Source organism: Gymnoscopelus braueri, assembly GCF_963280865.1.
Source record: "Gymnoscopelus braueri genome assembly, chromosome: 5".
Lineage (NCBI taxonomy): Eukaryota > Metazoa > Chordata > Actinopteri > Myctophiformes > Myctophidae > Gymnoscopelus > Gymnoscopelus braueri.
Window position 1 is genome coordinate 54,333,045 of NC_137606.1, and position 20,438 is coordinate 54,353,482.

General features: G+C 42.5%; 1 protein-coding gene across 1 annotated transcript in view; it reads left to right on the forward strand.

Annotated features, from left to right (window-relative positions):
* The window catches only part of LOC308085995 (cytoplasmic dynein 2 heavy chain 1-like), a gene marked incomplete at its 3' end in the record, with an annotated part of 147,389 nt that overhangs the window by 88,594 nt on the left and 38,357 nt on the right, over positions 1–20,438 (forward strand). Inside the window, exons 38-45 of the mRNA XM_080429312.1 lie at positions 982–1,164; positions 1,888–2,111; positions 3,778–3,896; positions 8,591–8,790; positions 10,529–10,660; positions 16,220–16,352; positions 18,284–18,491; positions 19,313–19,442. Of these exons, the coding sequence (XP_080285438.1) occupies positions 982–1,164; positions 1,888–2,111; positions 3,778–3,896; positions 8,591–8,790; positions 10,529–10,660; positions 16,220–16,352; positions 18,284–18,491; positions 19,313–19,442 (1,329 nt within the window). The remainder of the gene's footprint in view (positions 1–981; positions 1,165–1,887; positions 2,112–3,777; positions 3,897–8,590; positions 8,791–10,528; positions 10,661–16,219; positions 16,353–18,283; positions 18,492–19,312; positions 19,443–20,438) is intronic.

The following is a 20,438-nucleotide window of genomic DNA, read 5'->3' on the forward strand; positions in this document are numbered from 1 at the left end:
TATTCAAGCCATGTATTGCAAAAACAACTACTTACAGTCTTGAATTTGTTTAGGTGTGTATATAACAACACAAACAAGCAGTAATGTGTGTGTGTGTGTGTGTGTGTGTGTGTGTGTGTGTGTGTGTGTGTGTGTGTAAAGACTTCACACTTCAGTGTGAAGGTGACAAAGGTCAGACCAAACTGGGGGGTGTATCGTGTGCCTAAGAGGCCCGGCTAGCTCAGTCGGTAGAGCATGAGACTCTTAATCTCAGGGTCGTGGGTTCGAGCCCCACGTTGGGCGCAGACTTTTAAAGACACATGGAATCACTCACTCACACACACACACACACACACATCCCATGGTCCATTGGGCCTTATTGGCATAAGTACACATTCATTGGTAGCACTTTATAATAACTATACACTATTAAGCATTAGTAAGTACTAATTCAAGCATTATTCATTCATTACTAAGTTTTAGTGAAAACAGCTATAAACGTTGCAACTATACACTACTGTATTTAGCATTAGTTCCTGATTAATAACCTAATTTTTAATGTATTGACATTTGTATTACTATACTTTTGAGGACCAGATGTCCACACAAGTATAGTGGAATTTGAGAAATAGACATTATGAGGACAATTTTCCTGATCCTCACTAGAAAAAAAAAAGTTTTTTATGGTTAAAACATATTTTTCCCTTAGACTTACAATGAGGAAAATATTCAGGTTGGGGTTGGGGTAAGTATTAGACATTTAGAGGTCAGGTTTAAGGGTTAGAGCTAGAATTATGCCTGATTGTACTTAGTTTCGCGCCGGTGTTGCGCACCAGCTCACAACATGTCGCACTGCGACACGTTGTGAGCTTGTATATCTGCTATTTTTTGGATTTAGGCTTACGGTAAAAAAAAAAGGCAAAACAGGTTGATATCCTCACTAGTATAGTAATGCAAACCTCTGTGTGTGTGTGTGTGTGTGTGTGTGTGTGTGTGTTGCAGGGCATCGATGTGAAGTCCATGGGGCGTATCTTCGTGGGCCTGGTGAAGTGCGGTGCGTGGGGATGTTTCGACGAGTTCAACCGCCTGGAGGAGGCGGTGCTCTCTGCCGTCTCCATGCAGATCCAGGCCATCCAGCACTCCCTGAAAAACCACAAGCTCAACTGTGACCTGCTGGGCAAAGAGGTCGGCACGGAGACGCACGACGTACTCGTACACACACACACACACACACACATGCACACACATCCACGGGCGCAGACACACACACACACACACACACACACACACACTAGCAGAACACAATTATACAGACATATTCCTGCTGAAATAGCCTGTGTTGCCTTAACCACTTAAACAACATTTTATACTTCATTTTATGACGATGCCATTTTACGACGGGTTGTGAGCTTGTTATTTTCAAAGGTATTTTATGTAGAGGAAAAATGCAGTGGGTCTAGTATAGAGCTCTGGGGGACTCCAGGTTCCAGCTTGGCAGCGGCTGGGACTGCAGCACACGTTGGCAACCATTACACTGTGGGGAGAGTGCCAAAACCTCGGTCAATCGAAAGTTAACGGAAGATGACTCGGCAGATTCCATTAACAGGGTCATAGTATGGCTGTACATCAACTCAACTCAACTTTATTGTCACGTCACAGGTTTATAATTTGGTCTCTGTCGCGTGGAAACCTCCACAAAACTGTAAAAAATGCATTTAAATTCTAAATGAGCAAAAAAGCAGATCTACAAGCTCGAAACATGGCGCTTCGCGCCGCGTTTCGAGCTTGCGGATCTGCTACTTTTTGCGCTTTTGTGTGACGCTGTAGTATGATCAAGTACGGCGTTAATTTGTCTTTTTTTCTTCTTTTTTTAACCTTGTCTGCCCCCCCCCCCTCCCTATACCCCAGGTGGAGCTGGACCCCAACTCCGGCGTGTTCATCACCATGAACCCGGCGGGTAAGGGCTACGGCGGCCGACAGAAGCTGCCCGACAACCTGAAGCAGCTGTTCAGACCCGTGGCCATGAGCCGGCCCGACAACGAGCTCATCGCCGAGGTCATCCTCTACTCCGAGGGCTTCAAGGATGGAGAGATGCTGGGACGCAAGCTGGTGGCCATCTTCAACCTGGCCAGGTATCAAAGTGATACCGTGTGTGTGTGTGTGTGTGTGTGTGTGTGTGTGTGTCCACGCGCATCCACGTGCGCTTGTATTACTATTCTGATTCACTGCCTTTTTTGCTATATACTGTATATATATATATATATATATTTGTTTTTTCTTCGTTTTTTGCTTTTGCTTTTCTTTTTGGCTTTATTGTTAAATCATTTGTACTTTTTCTGTAAATAACTTGTGCTTTATTCTTACTCTGTAATGCACTTTGTCCCCACAAATATATAGTAGAATTTGAGAAATACTGGTCCTCACAAGAGAAATTGTTGTTTCATGGTTAAAATATATATTTTATTTGGGGAGTTAGACTTCATAGGTTAGGATTCATAGGTTGGAGTTAGGATTAGTTATTTAGAGGTCAGGTTTATGGGTTATGGTTGGAGTTATTTTAGCTTTAGTTGTTAAAAATGACAAAAAGGGACAACAAATGGCATTCATAAAATCGCTGTTCTACAGTGTTGATGTCCTCACAAGTATGGTAATACAAGTGTGTGTGTGTGTGTGTGTGTGTGTGTGTGTGTGTGTGTGAGTGTGTGTGTGTGCGTGCGCATGTGTGCACGTTGAAATCAGCATGTCTGAGGTTAATGGGTTTATAGTCGATGTCAGTGTTTGCTACCAAAGTCGTGCGTGTGTATTTACATGTGCAAATGTGTACAGTGTGCGGTCTCTGCTTCTAGTGTGTGTGTGTGTGTGTACTTTGTTTAATTAACCTGCATGGTGTGTGCTGGCTGTATTTTAACCAACCTAATTACACCACCGGCCCTGGGTGGTGTATTGATGCATGTGTCATTATGCATTACCTACCACGTTTAAACACAGCCCTAATGACATCTGTGTGTGTGTGTGTGTGTGTGTGTGTGTGTGTGTGTGTGTGTGTGTGAGAGTGTGTACTTGATTGTGTGTTTGATCCTGTGCATATAGAGTAAATGCAATTTCCTCGTGTGCGTGTGCATATATGCGTGTGTGTGTGTGTGTGTGTGTGTGTGTGTGCGCGCGTGTGCGTGTGAGTGCACGTGCTTGATTGTGTGCATCTACAGTAAAATGATTTCCTCCTTGTTTTATGGTAAAAAAACAACAACAACTCTTTTAGGGTTATCCAGGCTTCCAATTAGGAAAACATTCAGGTTAGGGTTTAGATGTTAGGTTGGAGTCATGGCTGATTTGAGTCGCACACTGAACATAGCAAATCTACAAGCTCACAATGCATCTGCTATTTTGGGTGTGTGACTCCCATTTGCAACTAAGTATAACTAGGGATGAAATGGCGTTTATGAAACAGACATTCTAAAATGTTGATATTCTCACAAAATACACAAAAAACGTCTCTGTCGGATGGAAACCTCATACTGTATGTCCACAACTCTTCTTTTCAGGATTCAAATAAATAAATAGCCGAAGTAGCAGATCTACATTGCGCCACTTTCCGAGCTTGTAGATCTGCTACTTTTGATGCCTTTGTGTGACACTGTGGTATGATCAATCTAGGGCGTTAATTTACTAAAACAAAAAACACAAAGTTGGAATAAGGAGATGAGAAGTTTCTGCCCGACAGCGACGATATATTAATACACAAAGGTGTGTTTGTGTGTGTGTGTGTGTGTGTGTGTGTGTGTGTGTGTGTGTCTTCAGGGAGCTGTTGACCCCCCAGCAGCATTATGACTGGGGTCTGCGTGCCTTGAAGACGGTGCTGAGAGGCTGTGGGAGTCTCTTACAGGAACAGAGGAGGAGCCATGACGGCAAAGACAAGAGTAAGAAACAACTCGTCTTCTTTTTGCTTTTACTCCCCAATTATAGTCGTTATGCCAATTATTACCTCCCCCACTCACTGTTGTTGTATCCTACTCCTCCTGCTCAAACCCGTAGGAATACATGCAATGATAAACATCACCCTCCCCGCCTGGCCCCCCTCCAGTGGTGGAAAAAGTACTCAAATGATTTACTTAAGTAAAAGTACCAATACTGCAATATAAAAATACTCTGTTACAAGTAAAAGTCCAGAATTAAATATTTACTTGAGTAAAAGTACAAAAGTATTGGCATCAAAGTGTACTTAAAGTACCAAAAGTAAAAGTACTTAAATGTTTGAAAATAGCAGATCTACAAGCTCACACCGCTTTGCGATGCGACGCGTTGTGAGCTTGTAGATCTGCTATTTTCAAATAGCCTAGGTATAAAATAGGGCTAAATTGGTTAATGTATGTTTCATTATATCATGATTTATATCTGAAAAGTAACTAGTATCTAAAGTTTTCAAATAATTGTAGTAAAAGTACAATATTTGCCTCTGAGATGTAGTGGAGTAGAAGTAAAAGTATTGGAAATTGGAAATACTCAAGTAAAGTACAAATACCTCAAAATTGTACTTAAGTACAGTACTTAAGTAAATGTAATTAGTTACTTTCCACCACTGGCCGCATGCACCACGGTGGATTCGAACCCACAACCTCCACGGTGGAGGGCAGACACTTTACTACTGCGCCACCCGAGCGCCGTAAAGAGCTCCTATTCTGTGCTCTTCACTCCAGGGACGGGACGACATGAACATTTCATGTCCCGATTATTGTAGGCTGCACTAGCGCTCCTGTTTTCGTGTATTGAGGGGCGGGTGTATAGAGGCGCGGAGAGATTGCGCCTGATCCCATTGGTTCACCGATATGTCCGTCAACCCCCGCCCCGTTAACACAACATTATGAGCGACGCCCACTGCACTCTGGTTGGTTGGGGAAATGAAACACTTCCTATACAGGGGGACACCGACGCGTTCCTCCAGGCTTTTATTTTTTAGCAAAACTAAACAATAAAAGCCTGGAGATCGAGGCTACGATTATTGTAGCCAAAATAATTGTGCTTAACGATATTATCGCGATTATCAAATATTGCGTACAGCTCATTAAAATGCCACTTTTGTTAAAACACACTCACCGCCAAAGGGGAGAATTCTCCCCTTTTCAGTCAATGGTCTGAACCGCCAAAGGGGAGAATTCTCCCCTTTTAATTATTTTCTTTTATTCTGTTTTTGAATTCCTAAAAAGTTTCTCTAATTTGAGTATAAATTTATAACCCTAACCCTAACGAATTAATAAATAAAAAAAATAAAAAATAAAAAAGAATCCATTCACTTCAATGTTAAAAAATAAACGGACAAATAATTCACATTGTTTCTATAAAAAAAATGATAAAAACCCTGGCAGTGGGTGATTTTATTATGAAAAAACTTTGGCAGTGAATGTGTTAACCACTTGCACCGCAGCCTCCATTTTCTGGGGGGAACATTAGCCAAAAATGGCTGATCTACAAGCTCACAACGGCATGCGTTGTGAGCTTGTAGATCGGGTATTTTTGGTGAACAGATTTGGTGTGGGCTCGCGAGACTACTTCAACGCTAACCAGGGGGAGCCGGGGATCGAACCGGAAACCTCACCATTCCCAAAGTCTGAGGTGAAGGCCTATGCGTGGCTAATAGGTGATAATGACCGCTGGCCATCTGTGTCATTTTAGATTAATTTGGGCTATTCAAAAATAGCAGATATACAAGCTCATAGTGCGGCACCAAGTGCAGCACTATTTTTTTGAAAATTGTGAAAATTTTTGCAAATCTTTGAATATATATATATTTTTAAAGCAAACATTTGTAACTCAAATCTTTGCTTCTGGGGGGTCCTTGGAACTAAATATTTTGAGATGGGGGGTCCGCGGCCAAATACATATCATTTTGGGGGGTCCTTGACATGAAAAAGTTTGAGCACCACTGATATTACAGCAACATAAGTTTTTCAGAAAACTGTTAGGATTCAGAAGACATTTGTAGATGCGTTCGCGGATTGAATGGGTTAACTACTTAACAATAGAGCGGTCGTTTCATTCAGTGACCACGCGTGCCGTGCGCGCACATACACGCGCATGTGCGTACATACACGCGCATGTGCGTACATACACGCGCATGTACGTACATACACGCGTATGTGCGCGGCGGGCCCTGCGTGTGGGAGGGAATAATTATAGTGTGCCCTCCAAACAGTGGTGGAAAAAGTAATCACATGTTTTAACTTAAGTAAAAGTATCAATACTGCAATGTAGACATACTCTGTTACAAGTAAAAGTCAGGAATTCAAAATTTACTTGAGTAAAAGTACAAAAGTATTGGTATGAAAATGTACTTAAAGTACAAAAGTAGAAAGTACTCATTATGCAGAATGTCCCTTTTCACAAGTTTTCAAATGTATAAAATGTGTATCAATCATTTGAAAATAGCAGATCTCACAGAGCTCACAATGCATCGCGATGCGACGCATTGTGAGCTTGTAGATCTGCTATTTTCAAATGGCTGAAATGAATATAGGGCTGAAGTGGTTAATGTATGTTTTGTGATAATAATCAAAATCTACAAAGTAACTAGTAACTAAAGTTTTCAAATAATTGTGGTGGAGTAAAAGTACAATATTTGCCTCTGAGATGTAGTGGAGTAGAAGTAAAAGTACTGAAAATTTGAAATACTCCAGTGAAGTAAAAGTACCTCAAAATTGTAATTAAGTACAGTACCTGAGTAAATGTACTTAGTTACTTTACACCACTGCCTCCAAAACAACCTATAGAACGCACCACTGGGTGAGATCCTCTGTGAAAGAGTGCAGGAAGGTTGTCTTCAAAAGCAGCACCTGTTCTTCTGCCCACCACCCTCCTCCGACTCTTTGAACGCTGACGCATCGGCAACGTTTAAACCATAATCCTCCTAAAGAAACCAAAACAAAAACAAAGCAACTCTTTGATTCCTTCAAATCTTTCGATCCCTTTGCCCTCCTCTGTCTCGTTGTCCTCCTTTTCTCTTCTCTCTCTCTGTGTCTAAAGACTCTGAGATTCAGGGTTCTCTCTGTTTACCTGAACTCCCTCCGCTCCCCTGTCCCCCCTCTGACCTCTCTGTCTCTCTCTCTGTGATACCCGGCTTGTCGATATCTCTCATCCCACTTTGTTTGCACTTTCATCTCCCACACTCTCCCCTCCCCTCCCCTCTCCTCCCCTCGTCTTTTCCTCTCCTCTTAAGCTCTCTCTCTCTCTCTCTCTCTCTCTCTCTCTCTCTCATCCCCATCTTTCTCATCCTGTCTTTCTGTGTCCCTGTCGTCCCATCTCTCTGTGGCACCTGTCTGTCTGCCTGTCTGTCTGTCTCTGTCTGTCAGCTCTGTGTGTTGTGGCCAAGTGTTTGTCTCAGCAGTAAAAATAACAAAGGCCTCATTTGTGCCTTAGGGGACGGAGAGAACAAAAGTATTGACTGACTCCTAAATCATGACAGGGTTTAGTAATTAGCACATTTATAAAGGAAAGGGGGGGGGCATGTTCAAGAGCGTAGCACTAACGATCGGACAAGTTAACTTTTGTAACCTCTCTTTTCTGTCTGTCTCTCCTGTACTAAAGCAATAAGCCACACAAGGCCATGTTTTACAGTGTATTTTAGAGCCGGACTCCCCTTTTCCCTGTGTTTCGCCCAGGTGGGCGTGGTTTTGAGGTTAGGTTTAGGCATAGTTTCTGTGAGGTTAGAGTTAAGGTTAAGGTTAGCCATAGTGTTTGTGAGATTAGAGTTCAGGTTAAGGTGAGGTTTAGGCATAGTTTTTGTGAAGTTAAACCACGGCCTGGTGTGGCTAATAGGTTTTCTAAAACGGACAAATATGGCAACAGGAAAATCATAGACATACATCCCAATTAAACTGGGCAGTTCGGGGCAAAGGGTCTTGCTCAGGGACACCTCGCCATTGCCGGGGATCGAACCTGGTACCTTCGGTTTCCCAAGTGGCCTCTCTACCCATTCAACTATGGCTACCTTACGGCTTATTTTTAAAGAACCCTCTCAAGACAGCGGAGTCTATAGGGGTTCGAATCCACCGTGGTGCATCCGGCTTTGTCGAGTGTCTATATGAACATAGCCTCGATCTCCAGGCTTTTATTGTTTAGTTTTGCTAAAAAATAAAAGCCTGGCCCAACCATAGCCTGTACCGGGTATGAGGAAGTGTTTCACTTCCCAACCAACCAGAGTGCAGTGGGCGTCGCTCGTAATGTTGTGTTAACGGGGCGGGGGTTGACGGACAGATCGGTGAACCAATGGGATCAGGCGCAATCTCTCTCCGGCTCTATACACCCGCCCCTTTATACACGAAATCAGGAGGGTTGGGGCAGGCTAATATGAACACAATCGGCACGTGTTCAGGGGAGTGACGCTGAGCGCTGAGTGTCACATATGAAAATATCACCCTCCCCAATGATACTGTTAAAAAATGAATAAATAAAAACATTTTCATGCAAAAATAGAGAAAATAATCGACCTACAAGTTTGCAAATTGGCAAGCTCTGCAAGTTTTTGAAAATGTATTATTTAATTAAAATCAATTATGTTTTATAATCAATTAAATCAACTAGTTTGACTAACTGTAGCCCCCCCCCCCCTGTTATTTTCCAGTCCAGGAGAGCGGTCTGGTGGTGCAGGCGTTGAGGCTGAACACCATGTCCAAGCTGACGTTTGCAGACGGCTCCCGGTTCGATGCCCTGGTGCGGGACGTCTTCTCCGGGGTGAGCTTCACCGACGGCGGGGAGCAGGCTCTGATGCGCACCCTGGAGCAGGTCTACAGAGAGGCCCGTCTGGAGCTCATACCCAGCCAGGTACGTATACTGTACTGTACTGTAATGAGCAGAGCAGTGGTGGAAAAAAGGTACTCAAAACTTTTTACTTAAGTAAAAGTATCAATACTGCAATATAGAAATGCTCTGTTAAAGTCCGGAATTCAAATTGTACCTGAGTAAAAGTACCAAAAAGTATTGGCATCAAAATGTAATTAAAGTACCACAAGTTAAAGTACTCATTATGCCCCATTTTACGTTTTCAAATGTATAAAAATCGTTTGAAAATAGCAGATCTACAGTACACTGAGCTTGCATCTACAAGCTCATAGCGCGGCGCCGCTAAAAAAATGTTTTTAGAATCGCCTCAGGTCTTAATGGGTTAAAGGGATATTTCACTTTCAAATAAAATAAACATTTAAAAAATATATTACAAATAAATGAAAAAAGTAATGGAAAAATCACGGCCCCCTCACGAATGTCCTACTAATGTGTGAGGGGGCCGTGATTTTGCCATAACTTTTTTCATTTTGAAAAAATATTTATTTTTAATGTTTATTTTATTTGAAAGTGAAATATCCCTTTAAGTACGGTACTTGAGTAAATATACTTAGTTACTCTCCACCACTGGTAATGAGGTTTAATACTTTATTTGTGATTCCAGACCTTGAGATTAAACCGGAAGCAACTCGATAAAGACTTGAACCCCAGCATTCCGGGGGGGGGGGGAACATTCGGCCCCAAAAATAGCCGATCTATAAGCTCACAACGTACCGTCTTGAGCCGCCTTGTGAGCTTGTAGATTGGCTATTTTTGGCAAAGAGATTTGGTGTAGACATAAAAAAAAAGCGGTCCAAGTCCTTTGCAACTCTGTTTTACTAAGAATAGAGAGTTTAACCCCTTTAAACTTGGTTTTACAGCAAATAGAAAATACCAGATCTACATGCTCACAACGGCTGCACGTTGCGAGGTGTTGTGAGCTTATGAGATCTTTTTTTTCCGCCAGCTCAGTGGCCTTGAGATTGCAGTGTCCGCCCTGAGGTTGGCAGGTCGGGGGTTCGATTCCCCGGCCGGGTCATACCAAAGACTATAAAAAATGGGACCCAATGCCTCCCTGCTTGGCACTCAGCATCAAGGGGTTGGATTGGGGGTAAGTCCCTGTGACATACTAGCGTCATGTCCGGGGGGTGTACCAGTACACCAAGCAGCCTCACGCTACAGAGACAGGCACCGGCACACATGGATCGGCAAGGCTTGCTTACTTATTTTTGCTTTAAGTGTTTGCCTATTTCTGTGGAATTATTAGGACAAACCCAGAATAGGAACACTTTATATGCGAGTAAGTTAGGTGTTTGTGTACGTGTGTGTGTGTGTGTGTGTGTGTGTACAGTAAGTGTGTGTTCGAGCTTGTTTGTGCTCTACAAGCAAAGTGGTCCTTTTTGGGGTTTGTTTCTCGAAGGAGCGGACAGATGGATGGACAGAACAGATGGACGGACAGAAAGACAGACAGACAGACAGACAGACAGACAGACAGGCAGGCAGGCAGACAGACAGACAGACAGACAGACAGACAGGCATTTTTGAGTGGTGCCAGCCACTCCTACACTTGACCATGTGTGTGGGTCTGTCCGTCCGTCCGTCCGTTTGAGCACGGCCTCAACAGCTGCAGCTGATTGCAACACAAGGATGCAACCAGTTTACACTAATTCAAAGGCACCACTCTCTTCACACTGGGTGGGATTTTTCTTTTATCTTCTGCTCTCTCTCTCTTGCCATGCAGATGAAGAAGGCTCTGGAGCTGAATGAGCAGCTCAGACAGAGGATGGGCGTGGTGATCGTAGGACCCAGCGGAGCAGGGAAGTCCACGCTGTGGAGGATGCTCAGGGCAGCGCTCAACAAGATGGGCAAAGTGGTGAGTTGGAGGGAACAGGACCATCATGTTTGTGTGTCTATACTATATCACTGGTTCACTTGGAGGGAACAGGACCATCATTTTCATGTGTCTATTAGGGCTGTCAACTTTCCTCAGAAATGATATTCGAATATTGGTCTTAAAAAATTTTTCTTAAAAAATGTATTTATTTATTTATTTTTTGGACAGAAACTACAAAAAACAATGTATCGAGTGCTCGGATCCAATAAAACATATATTTTGTTTGTTTTTATAACTTCATACATTGTTTTTTGTATTGTCCCTGTCAAATAAACATTACAAAAAAAAAATTATTTTTTTATTCGAATATAAATTTTCATATTCAAATATACATATTTTCCCAATATTCGAATAATATTTGAATATCGAATATTCGTTTGACAGCCCTAGTGTCTATATCAGTGGTTCTCAACGTTTTCAGGTCGTGACCCCCCCAAAATAATCACATTTGAACCGGGGACCCCCCGTCCCCCCCCACCCAGACAAGCACTTGAAATGTAGGAGTTGAGGTGTTACATTTTGTTTGACTATAAATGCACCATTTACCATTTTACAAGCTCACAACGCCTTGCGGTGTATTTAATTTCAAATGCATTAAATACAAATACATTGGACATAAAAAAGTAGATTTTTTTGCCATTTGCGGCTCGGCTGCCGGGTTAAGTGGTCAGATGGGTGGGCCGCGGAAAAGCTTTTGAAATGTTCAAGTGGGGCCTGATCCCGAAAAGGTTGATAACCGCTGGTTTATATTAATGTTATAACGATATGACCAAAACAGGGACTCCAGGGTTAAAGTGATTTAGAGTTTGTGGGCTAATCAATCAGCTGATCAGACATAAAGACTGTGTGCGTGTATGGCTGTTTGGATGCATGGATCATGTGTATGTGTTGTAGCCTCGTTGGCGCAGTAGGCAGCGCGTCAGTCTCATAATCTGAAGGTCGTGAGTTCGAGCCTCACACGGGGCAGTGTTTTTTGTTCTCAAACATTCACCAAATGTAATAACATTGTAATAACAATAGTACTGTTATAAAAGTGTAATAACATTGTAATAACAATAGTACTGTTATAAAAGTGTAATAACAGTGTAATAACATAGTAAGTATAATGTAATTATATTCTAATAGTGTAGTAATAATATTTAATCTATTCTCATCCATTTTCTAATCCATTCTTGTGTGTGCGTGCGTGCGTACGATGCATGTATTTATGCGCGTGAATAGGATGTGTAGCCTCGTTGGCGCAGTAGGCAGCGCGTCAGTCTCATAATCTGAAGGTCGTGAGTTCGAGCCTCACACGGGGCAGCAGTTTTACACAGCAGGGGCTATACAGACAATAGGTGCGATAACAAAGACTTGTGCTGTGTTCACACCAAGGGGCCAGCCTGACATATTTACATTGAAGCCGATACGGAAGATGAATGGCCTGGCCTGTATGGCGCTGTTTTACCCCTGCAGGGGTCAGAAAGAATATTCTCTCATTGTAAGCGGATGGGTTTTTGACAAACTTTAGACTAGATTTTCTTACCTTAATAAAAATTGTCATAGATACTATATGCTTCCAGTCGCTAGTTTAAAGTTTTGCTAAATTATGGTCCCAATTATTAAAAAAATTACGATAAAGTAGGCTATGCTCCAGGAGGGGTGGGATGATTTGATTGACAACCTACACAACCAATAGCATTCATTCCCCGCCCCCGCTCTTGATTGACAAGCTACCCAACCAATAGCATTCTATTGGGAATTGTTTTCCGGTTCCCTGGTCACATGTCTGGTTGACCCGCCCCCCGCTTTGGTCACATGTCTGGTCTCAAGCAATAGCGTTTGATTTCCGACGTGCCCCTTTGGTATTATATTAAAGATGGCGGATTGCACATTCCTGAACAATCGGCTTCATTTACGGTATGTAGAAACCAATGGCGTGACGCTGTCAACGAGCTACAAATCATGTTCAATGGAAGCCAGTCACATGAGATACAAACTGATGCCTGACACTCCAAAAGCTCCAACAAACTGAAACAATCTGCACACACCTCCTAGCCTGGCTTTAGTTTGGCCAGACTGATAACGTGGATTCACTCTCACGTTTCTCCCCAGTATCAGTCTGGACTTCGGGCCCATAGGTAGTGAGGATGAGCAATCAGAAAATGATTTTGATGCTTTTTCACGGGTGGGCCGCGAAAAAGCTTTTGAAATGTTCAAGTGGGCCCTGATCCCGAAAATGTTGAGAACCACTGGTTTATATTAATCCGTCAACATTGTTGACATTTTTGCCTATAATGACATGACTAAAATAGGGACTCCAGGGTTAAACTGATTAAGGGTTTGCGGGTGCAGCCAATCCATCATTACATTACAGTCATTTAGCAGATGCTTTTATCCAAAGCGACTTACAATAAGTGCATTCAACATAGGTAGGGAACAAAACTACTAATTTTAGGTGAGAACCTTTATAAGCCCTTTATGGGTTTCCTTTTCTCACCTGAACTTATTTCTGTGTTGTTTTAATAATGTTACCTTTGTTCTGTTTTTATTGTGCGAAAAAAAAAAAAAAGATTATCACCAGAAGTCTTAAAGGCATACTAGGTAACGTTTTCAACAAAACTAAAGTTAAATTGTATATCTTTTGTGAGTGGCAAAAGTTTCACAACACCCACTCCATGAATTTCACCCCCGGAAGCTTTTTATTTATATATTTTCTATTGAACGTGGACGGGGGGGACTTTCCCGGGAAAATGACGTTCCTGGCCAACGTCATGACGTCGTGGCCGACGTCCTGGCCGACGTCATGACGTCGGCCAGGAACACCGCAACGGTTTCCTGTTTGGCCAGGAACTACCGCGCTAATAACAAAAAGGAACCTCACGCTGATTTTAAGAGAATGTAGGATTGGAAGATCGAAAAAGAACAGAAAAAGAAAGCACAGCTCATGGTAACTAATGCTCCACTGGCTAAGAGAAACGATCCGTAGATAGTATAAAACAATTAAAAGATCGCTTTTTGAAACGCTTCCGGCTTCCGGTGAAAACGAATGGAATTCTGGGTAATCGAGGACTACGGAAATTGTATGCAGTGACGGTAGTGACCAGCAGAGGTTGCTAAAAATCGTTATTTGTGATTCTGCATTGTACAACTTTAAGTGCATTTTCTGCTAAAACAGGCAAAAAGTGCAATATATCAGCTACCTACTTTCTTAAACAGATGAGACAAATGGCAAAATCAAATGAGCACGAGCTAAAACAAATAAGTGTATCGACTAAACAAGATCCAATAAAACAATACAACAATAAAACAAGAGTTCGTACAACTAGTTAACAACAAGTAGGCCAGGCAAAGAGGAAGGGTAATGTTTCTTGAAGAGGTGGGTTTTCTGTGGGGCCAGAACAGAAAAAAGTCGTGACCGTGTAGATCGGCCAGCTGATCAGAGATTGTGTGTGTGTGTGTGTGTGTGTGTGTGTGTGTGTGTGTGTGTGTGTGTGTGTGTGTGTGTGTGTGTGTGTGTGTGTGTGTGTGTGTGTGTGTGTGTGTGTGTGTGTGTGTGTGTGTGTGTGTGTGTGCGCGTTTGTTTGAATGTAACATTAGTGTGTGTAGCCTCGTTGGCGCAGTAGGCAGCGCGTCAGTCTCATAATCTGAAGGTCTTGAGTTCGAGCCTCACACGGGGCAGTGCTTTGATTTGCAAACGTTCACCTAACAGTGTAATAACAATAATAATGTTATAACAGCATAATTATAATGTAATAACAGTGTTATAACAATAATAATGTTATAACAGTGTAATTATAATGTAATAACAGTGTTATAACAATGCAATAACGGAGTAATTCTAATGTCATTATAGCGGAATAGTGTAGTATTCTCATCTAATGCATTCTTATATGTGCGTGCATGCCTCACATGGGGCAGCAGTTTTACACACAGGACAGTAGCTGCAAAGACTTGTGCTGTGTTCACACTAACAGCTACAAAGCAAAAAGCTACTAGTCATGTTCAATAGAAGACAGTGACATGAAGATGCAACTTGACTCTGGTTGCTACGTTTCAAGCTACGAAAGATGCAAAAGGGAATTGAGCTGGTTTCAACATCTGTGAAGATTTTTGACTGAGATGGAGTCTTCTCGCCAGATGCCATTGTTCAGTAAAGCAGAAAAAGTCACACATTTCTGTCCAAAATGAGTTAATATCACAGCTCTTCACATACTAGAGTATGTCTAACATAAATGTCAGAGCTTAAAATAAATAGCTTAAATGTAAATATGAAATAAATGCCTAAACAATAAGATTAGAGACAGCCAGTGCTAGAATGTGCTAAAAGTGACCACAGTTTCGACCATAATGTTGCAAAATCACGGTAAAATCCGCGATTCATTCCCAGATCGTTTTGAGAGGCACCACTTGTCTGTTGGCTTTTGTCTAATGTAAATCTCAAAGAAAGATGTATTAACAACAAAAAAACGGTGCGTACATGTAGCTATTATTAATCCTCCTGAGCCACTATTTCCATCCGTTTTTTGATTTCTACTCGTTTATATGATGTTTTTTTGCATAGTATCGTATATCTGTCTGTCATTAACACATTGACCGCCGGGCCCGTAGTTCTACGGGCCGTTAAATCCAACGGTTAAGCACCGATCCCGTAGCCTACGGGCTGTGGTGCTTTTTCCTTTTTTCGAATTTTTTTTTTTTTCAATTTTCCAGGGGGACCATTTTCAGTGTAACACCACCCGAAATCGACCGGAAGTGCGATCACGTTTTTTGTTTCCCGTCTGCCTTCATTCTAAGTCGTACACAAAAAGCCCTGTAAAACCTGTACAGGACATGTAGTTTTTCATCCTCGCATTTCCCATGTTAACATAAACGATCAGAACTCAAACATGGCGGCTCCGTTTGACACGCGGTCTCGACGAGTAGACACCAGGACATGTGCCCGTTGTTTACAAACATTGGATCGGGCAATCTAAAGGATTTTAACGGGGCCTATGGCGACCTGAAAAAAACAAAAAACAACAATAAAACCTTGGCACTGGTGATTATGATTATGAGATTAGCCCTTGGCGGTGGATGTGTTAAATGTTTCGATGAATTGAGTACCGTAATTTTCGCACTATAAGCCGCACCTGACTATAAGCCGCAGCAGCTAAATTGAATGTTTGGAACATATATAAGCCGCGGGTGTAAAATCCATAGATTTAGGAGGTCCCCTAGTGGCCGTTAGCTGTAAAAATCCATAGATAAGCCGCACCGTTATATAAGCCGCAGGGTCGAAAAATGGGAAAAAAGTCGCGGCTTATAGTCCAAAATTTACGGTACACAGGACCCCAATGGAAACAAGCCATACACACATTTTCTCGATTTTTCAAAAATAGCAGATCCACAAGCTCATAGCGCGGCACTCGGTGCCGCGCTATGAGCTTGTAGATCTGCTATTTTTGAATAGCCAAAGCGTAAAATAATGTTTTTTTTAAGCTCAAATCTAAAAATGACACAGATGCGTTCCAGGTCTTAAAGGGTTTAACCGTTGCCCCCCGTGCTGTCCCCCTGCAGGTGAAGCAGTACACCATGAACCCCAAAGCCATGCCCAGACAGCAGCTGCTGGGACACATCGACATGGACACCAGGGAGTGGGCCGACGGGGTCCTAACGCACAGCGCCAGGCAGGTGGTCCGAGAACCGCAGGGTGAGCAACCAAAAAACACACCCACACACACCGTTCTAGATCACTGGTTCTCAACCTTTTTTTTCTGGATCAGGGCTATACCGCTTCAAAGAAATCTCCAAAGCGTTCGCGGCCCACCCATCTGACCACTTAACGTGTTAAGTGGTCAGATGGGTGGGCCGCGTGCATTTTATTTAAATGGTCAAATCAGTTGATATTGTTCTTTCACGGTTTTAAAAAGAGAAAAACATATAATATGACATTATATTTTGATATTAATGTTACGGACGGCCGGAGAGACGGTGACCCGGGGGGTGGAGTGGGTTGGCAGCCCAAACCACTTCTTCTGAGAGGAAGAACCCAAAAGCTAGGGATGGCCAACCGGTAACCGTTCACCGTTAACCGACCGTTAAGCGGCCACCGATTAATACTAACGACTAACGATTAATCGTTAAAAAAAAAAAAATTATTATTATTATTTATTTTTTTTTGGGCCAAATTCTTTTTTTAATTGTTTTTTGGCCAAGTCTACACCTGTAACCACACGTAACTTCCACTTTCTTCTTCCTCGTTTTTGTATTGGTATTGTTTGTGTTGGAGCGCCTCAGTGCGGCTGCAGAGTTCATGTGCAACCTCTTCCAGAGAGAGATAGAGACACTAGAAACTCTGCTGGAGACACAAAACAAACTGTGTAGACTTGCCCCTTTAAAATAAAATGTATTTTGGCCCTTTTTTTTTTTTTTTACATTTTTTTTTTCTTAACGGTTATCGATTAATTAATCGGTAAGGCCTAACGGTAACCGGTTAATAAAATGTCTCCATTTGGCCAACCCTACCAAAAGCTACAGACTGCAGTAAAACCTGCAAGGAGGGTTTAAAAAATCCATCAAGGTAGAATGAGACGTTTTTGCCTAGCAGCAATGATGACGACGCAACGCACAGAAGAACGCCCACTTCTGGTCAGACGAAGGAGGAGCCAGGCCCGGAGTCAACCCACAGTGGCCTAGAGCCTCTTAGTGTTGCCAAAACTTGCTGTTAACATCTCACCTGCCACCCTAAACCCTAGCTCCCTCATTAGCACTGTCTCTTACTCCCCTCAAGAGACAGTAGGGGGCAGTAGCATGCCACTTGGACACAGACCGGGGTCTGATCAGCCTCGGTCGGATCGCCTGGACGAGGGTGTCTGTTGCGAGACCCCAAACACCCAGTGACTCCAGGAAACAACACTGATGATGTGTCCAAGTTTGTGAATCAGTAGATGTATTTATTTACTGTTATCATTAAAAGCTTTGTGTTTTGCCAATGATTTGGGGACCCACTTGCAATACTCTTGCGGCCCACCAGTGGGCCCCGGCCGGCCCACAGATTGAGATCTGTGAGACAGGGCTGGAGGAAGAGAAGAAGAAGAAGAAGAAGATGAATCCAGAAAAGCGTCGGCGCATATATTTCACATCAAACTATTCATTTGGTGATGCCTCATTCACACAGGTTGATACAAATCAGCTTTGTTTCAAAACCGACCTTGTTTTGCCATACAACGGTGTCACGCTGAAATAACCAAAGGAGCCGATCTGCAAGCTCACAATGCGTAGAAGGGCAATGCGTTGTGAGCTTGCTGGATCTGTTATTTTCGGTATTTTTGCATATTTTAATTTTTTTCTCCCAGATCGACTATTTTATTAACCCATTAAGACCTGGAACGCGTCTGTGTCACTTTTAAGATTGTTTTGGCTATTAAAAAATAGCAGATATACAAGCTCATAAACTTGTAGATCTGCTATTTTTGAAAAATCGTGAAAAAAATAGTTTTTTCAAAAAACTGTTTTAAGAAAACATTTTAAGAATCGGACTCATGGGTTAAAATATATTAGTTTTTGTTTTTATAATTATCAAATGTATTCGTTTTATTATCTATTGCACCCCTAAAGGCATGTTTATGTGTTTTTTTTCAGAGGTGAGCTCGTGGATCGTGTGTGACGGAGACATCGATCCGGAGTGGATCGAGAGTCTGAACTCCGTGCTGGACGACAACCGCCTGCTGACCATGCCCAGCGGCGAGCGCATCCAGTTCGGACCCAACGTCAACTTCCTGTTCGAGACCCACGACCTCAGCTGTGCCTCCCCGGCCACCATCTCTCGCATGGGCATGATCTTCCTCAGGTGTGTGTGTGTGTGTGCGTGCGTGTGTGTGTGTGTGTGTGTGTGTGTGTGTGCGCGTGTGTGTGTGTGTGTGTGTGTGTGTGTGTGTGTGTGTGTGTGTGTGGGTGGGTGCGTGCGTGTGTCAGTGGTGTAAAGTAACTAAGTACATTTACTCAAGTACTGTACTTAAGTACACTTTTGAGGAATTCTTACTTTACTGGAGTATTTCTCATTTTCAGTACTTTTACTTCTACTCCACTACATCTCAGAGGCAAATATTGTACTTTTACTCCACTACAATTATTTGAAAACTTTAGTTACTAGTTACTTTTCAGATATAAACTATGATATTATGAAACATACATTAACCACTTCAGCCCTATTTTATACACAGACTATTTGAAAATAGCCGATCTACAAGCTCACAACGCGTCACATCGCGACGCGAAAATAATACGCATATTATTAGCGTATTATTTTCTAAAATGTTATTACTTTTACTTTTAGTACTTTGAGTACATTTTGATGCCAATACTTTCGTGCTTTTACTCAAGTAAATATAGAATTTTGGACTTTTACTTAACAGAGTACTTCTATATTGCAGTGTTGGTACTTTTACTTAAGTAAAGAATTTGAGTACTTTTTCCACCACTGGTGTGTGTATCTACGATGTTGGGGCGAGGTGTCAGCCTTATCCAACCCCCAGTGACTCCCATTATAAATGCAAATTTAAATACGTACAATAAATGTAGTGCTCATCGGTCCAGCGGGGGTTGCAAGATGAGCTCTGGACACACGCGGTAAAAACCTGCCCCTGTGTTTGTCTCCCTCCGTTGCCATAGTGACGAGGACACGGACGTGGGGGCCCTGGTGAAGTCGTGGCTGAGTGGTCAGCCGGAGGAGTGTCGTGGGGGGCTGGAGAACTGGCTGGGAGACTACTTCCACAGAGCCCTGGACTGGGTGCTCAAACAGGTATAGATAGAGACACTGTATAAGTCATCACCTGGTCTTTAACTCTTTGACTGCCAGAGTATTTTCATAATATATTCACCCAGTGCCAGCGATTTTTCGTGTTTTATAACCTTTTCAACCGGTCACAGACATGTTATGTCCATTATGATCCATCATCTAGCCGTGTATACAAACACACACGATCCATCCACCAACCCCTAAAGGGTTAAGTTTTCAGAGCCGAGCTGTGTGAGGTAGTTTTCACCAGCGCAACCAGCCAGCAGGCACCATAATATATGCTCGTATAATAATGCTCGTATTACCCCCCCCCCCCCGCTGCTTTCCCTTTCGTTTTTATACCATGTGAAAACTACGATCTTAGCCAAAACCAGGGCAGAACCAGTTAACTCAAGATAAAACCGGAAACAGGAAACGGATAATGGATATTTTTGCATAGGATGAGTGGGAAGCGAAGAGAAAAAAAATCAAGGATGGTACAGAGAACAGCGCGATCGTTTATCTATAATCGTTCATATAAAAATCTTGTTTTTCTCGTCGACGGCGAGCAACGCCATTAACTGATTCACTGCCAAATGCCAATCACGTAGATCTACGCGAACCTATTTAAAGCCGCCACGTGCCAATCGCGTAGATCAATTTTTTTCCAATTTGACCCAAAGACCAAGGAGATATGATTGTTCAAAGATCTAGACTCCTATCCACTTCCTTGTTAACTTAAAACTTAAAAATTCTGTATCTCGGCTCCTGAGTACTTTATTTTTTTCAATGAAAAACTCTGGCACTGGCTAAAAAAATATGAAAATACCTCTGGCAGTTAATGGGTTAAGAGAAAAACGAGAAATCTCGTCGCCGCCGGGCAAAGAGTTAAGATACCTCTGCCCAGATATCTGTCAAACTATGTCTCTAGAGTGAGTGACACACGTGGGCATAACACCAGAAGGTGCTCCCCAACCTCGTTCCCCCAAAACCCGGCACAAAAATGGGTATAAATGCATT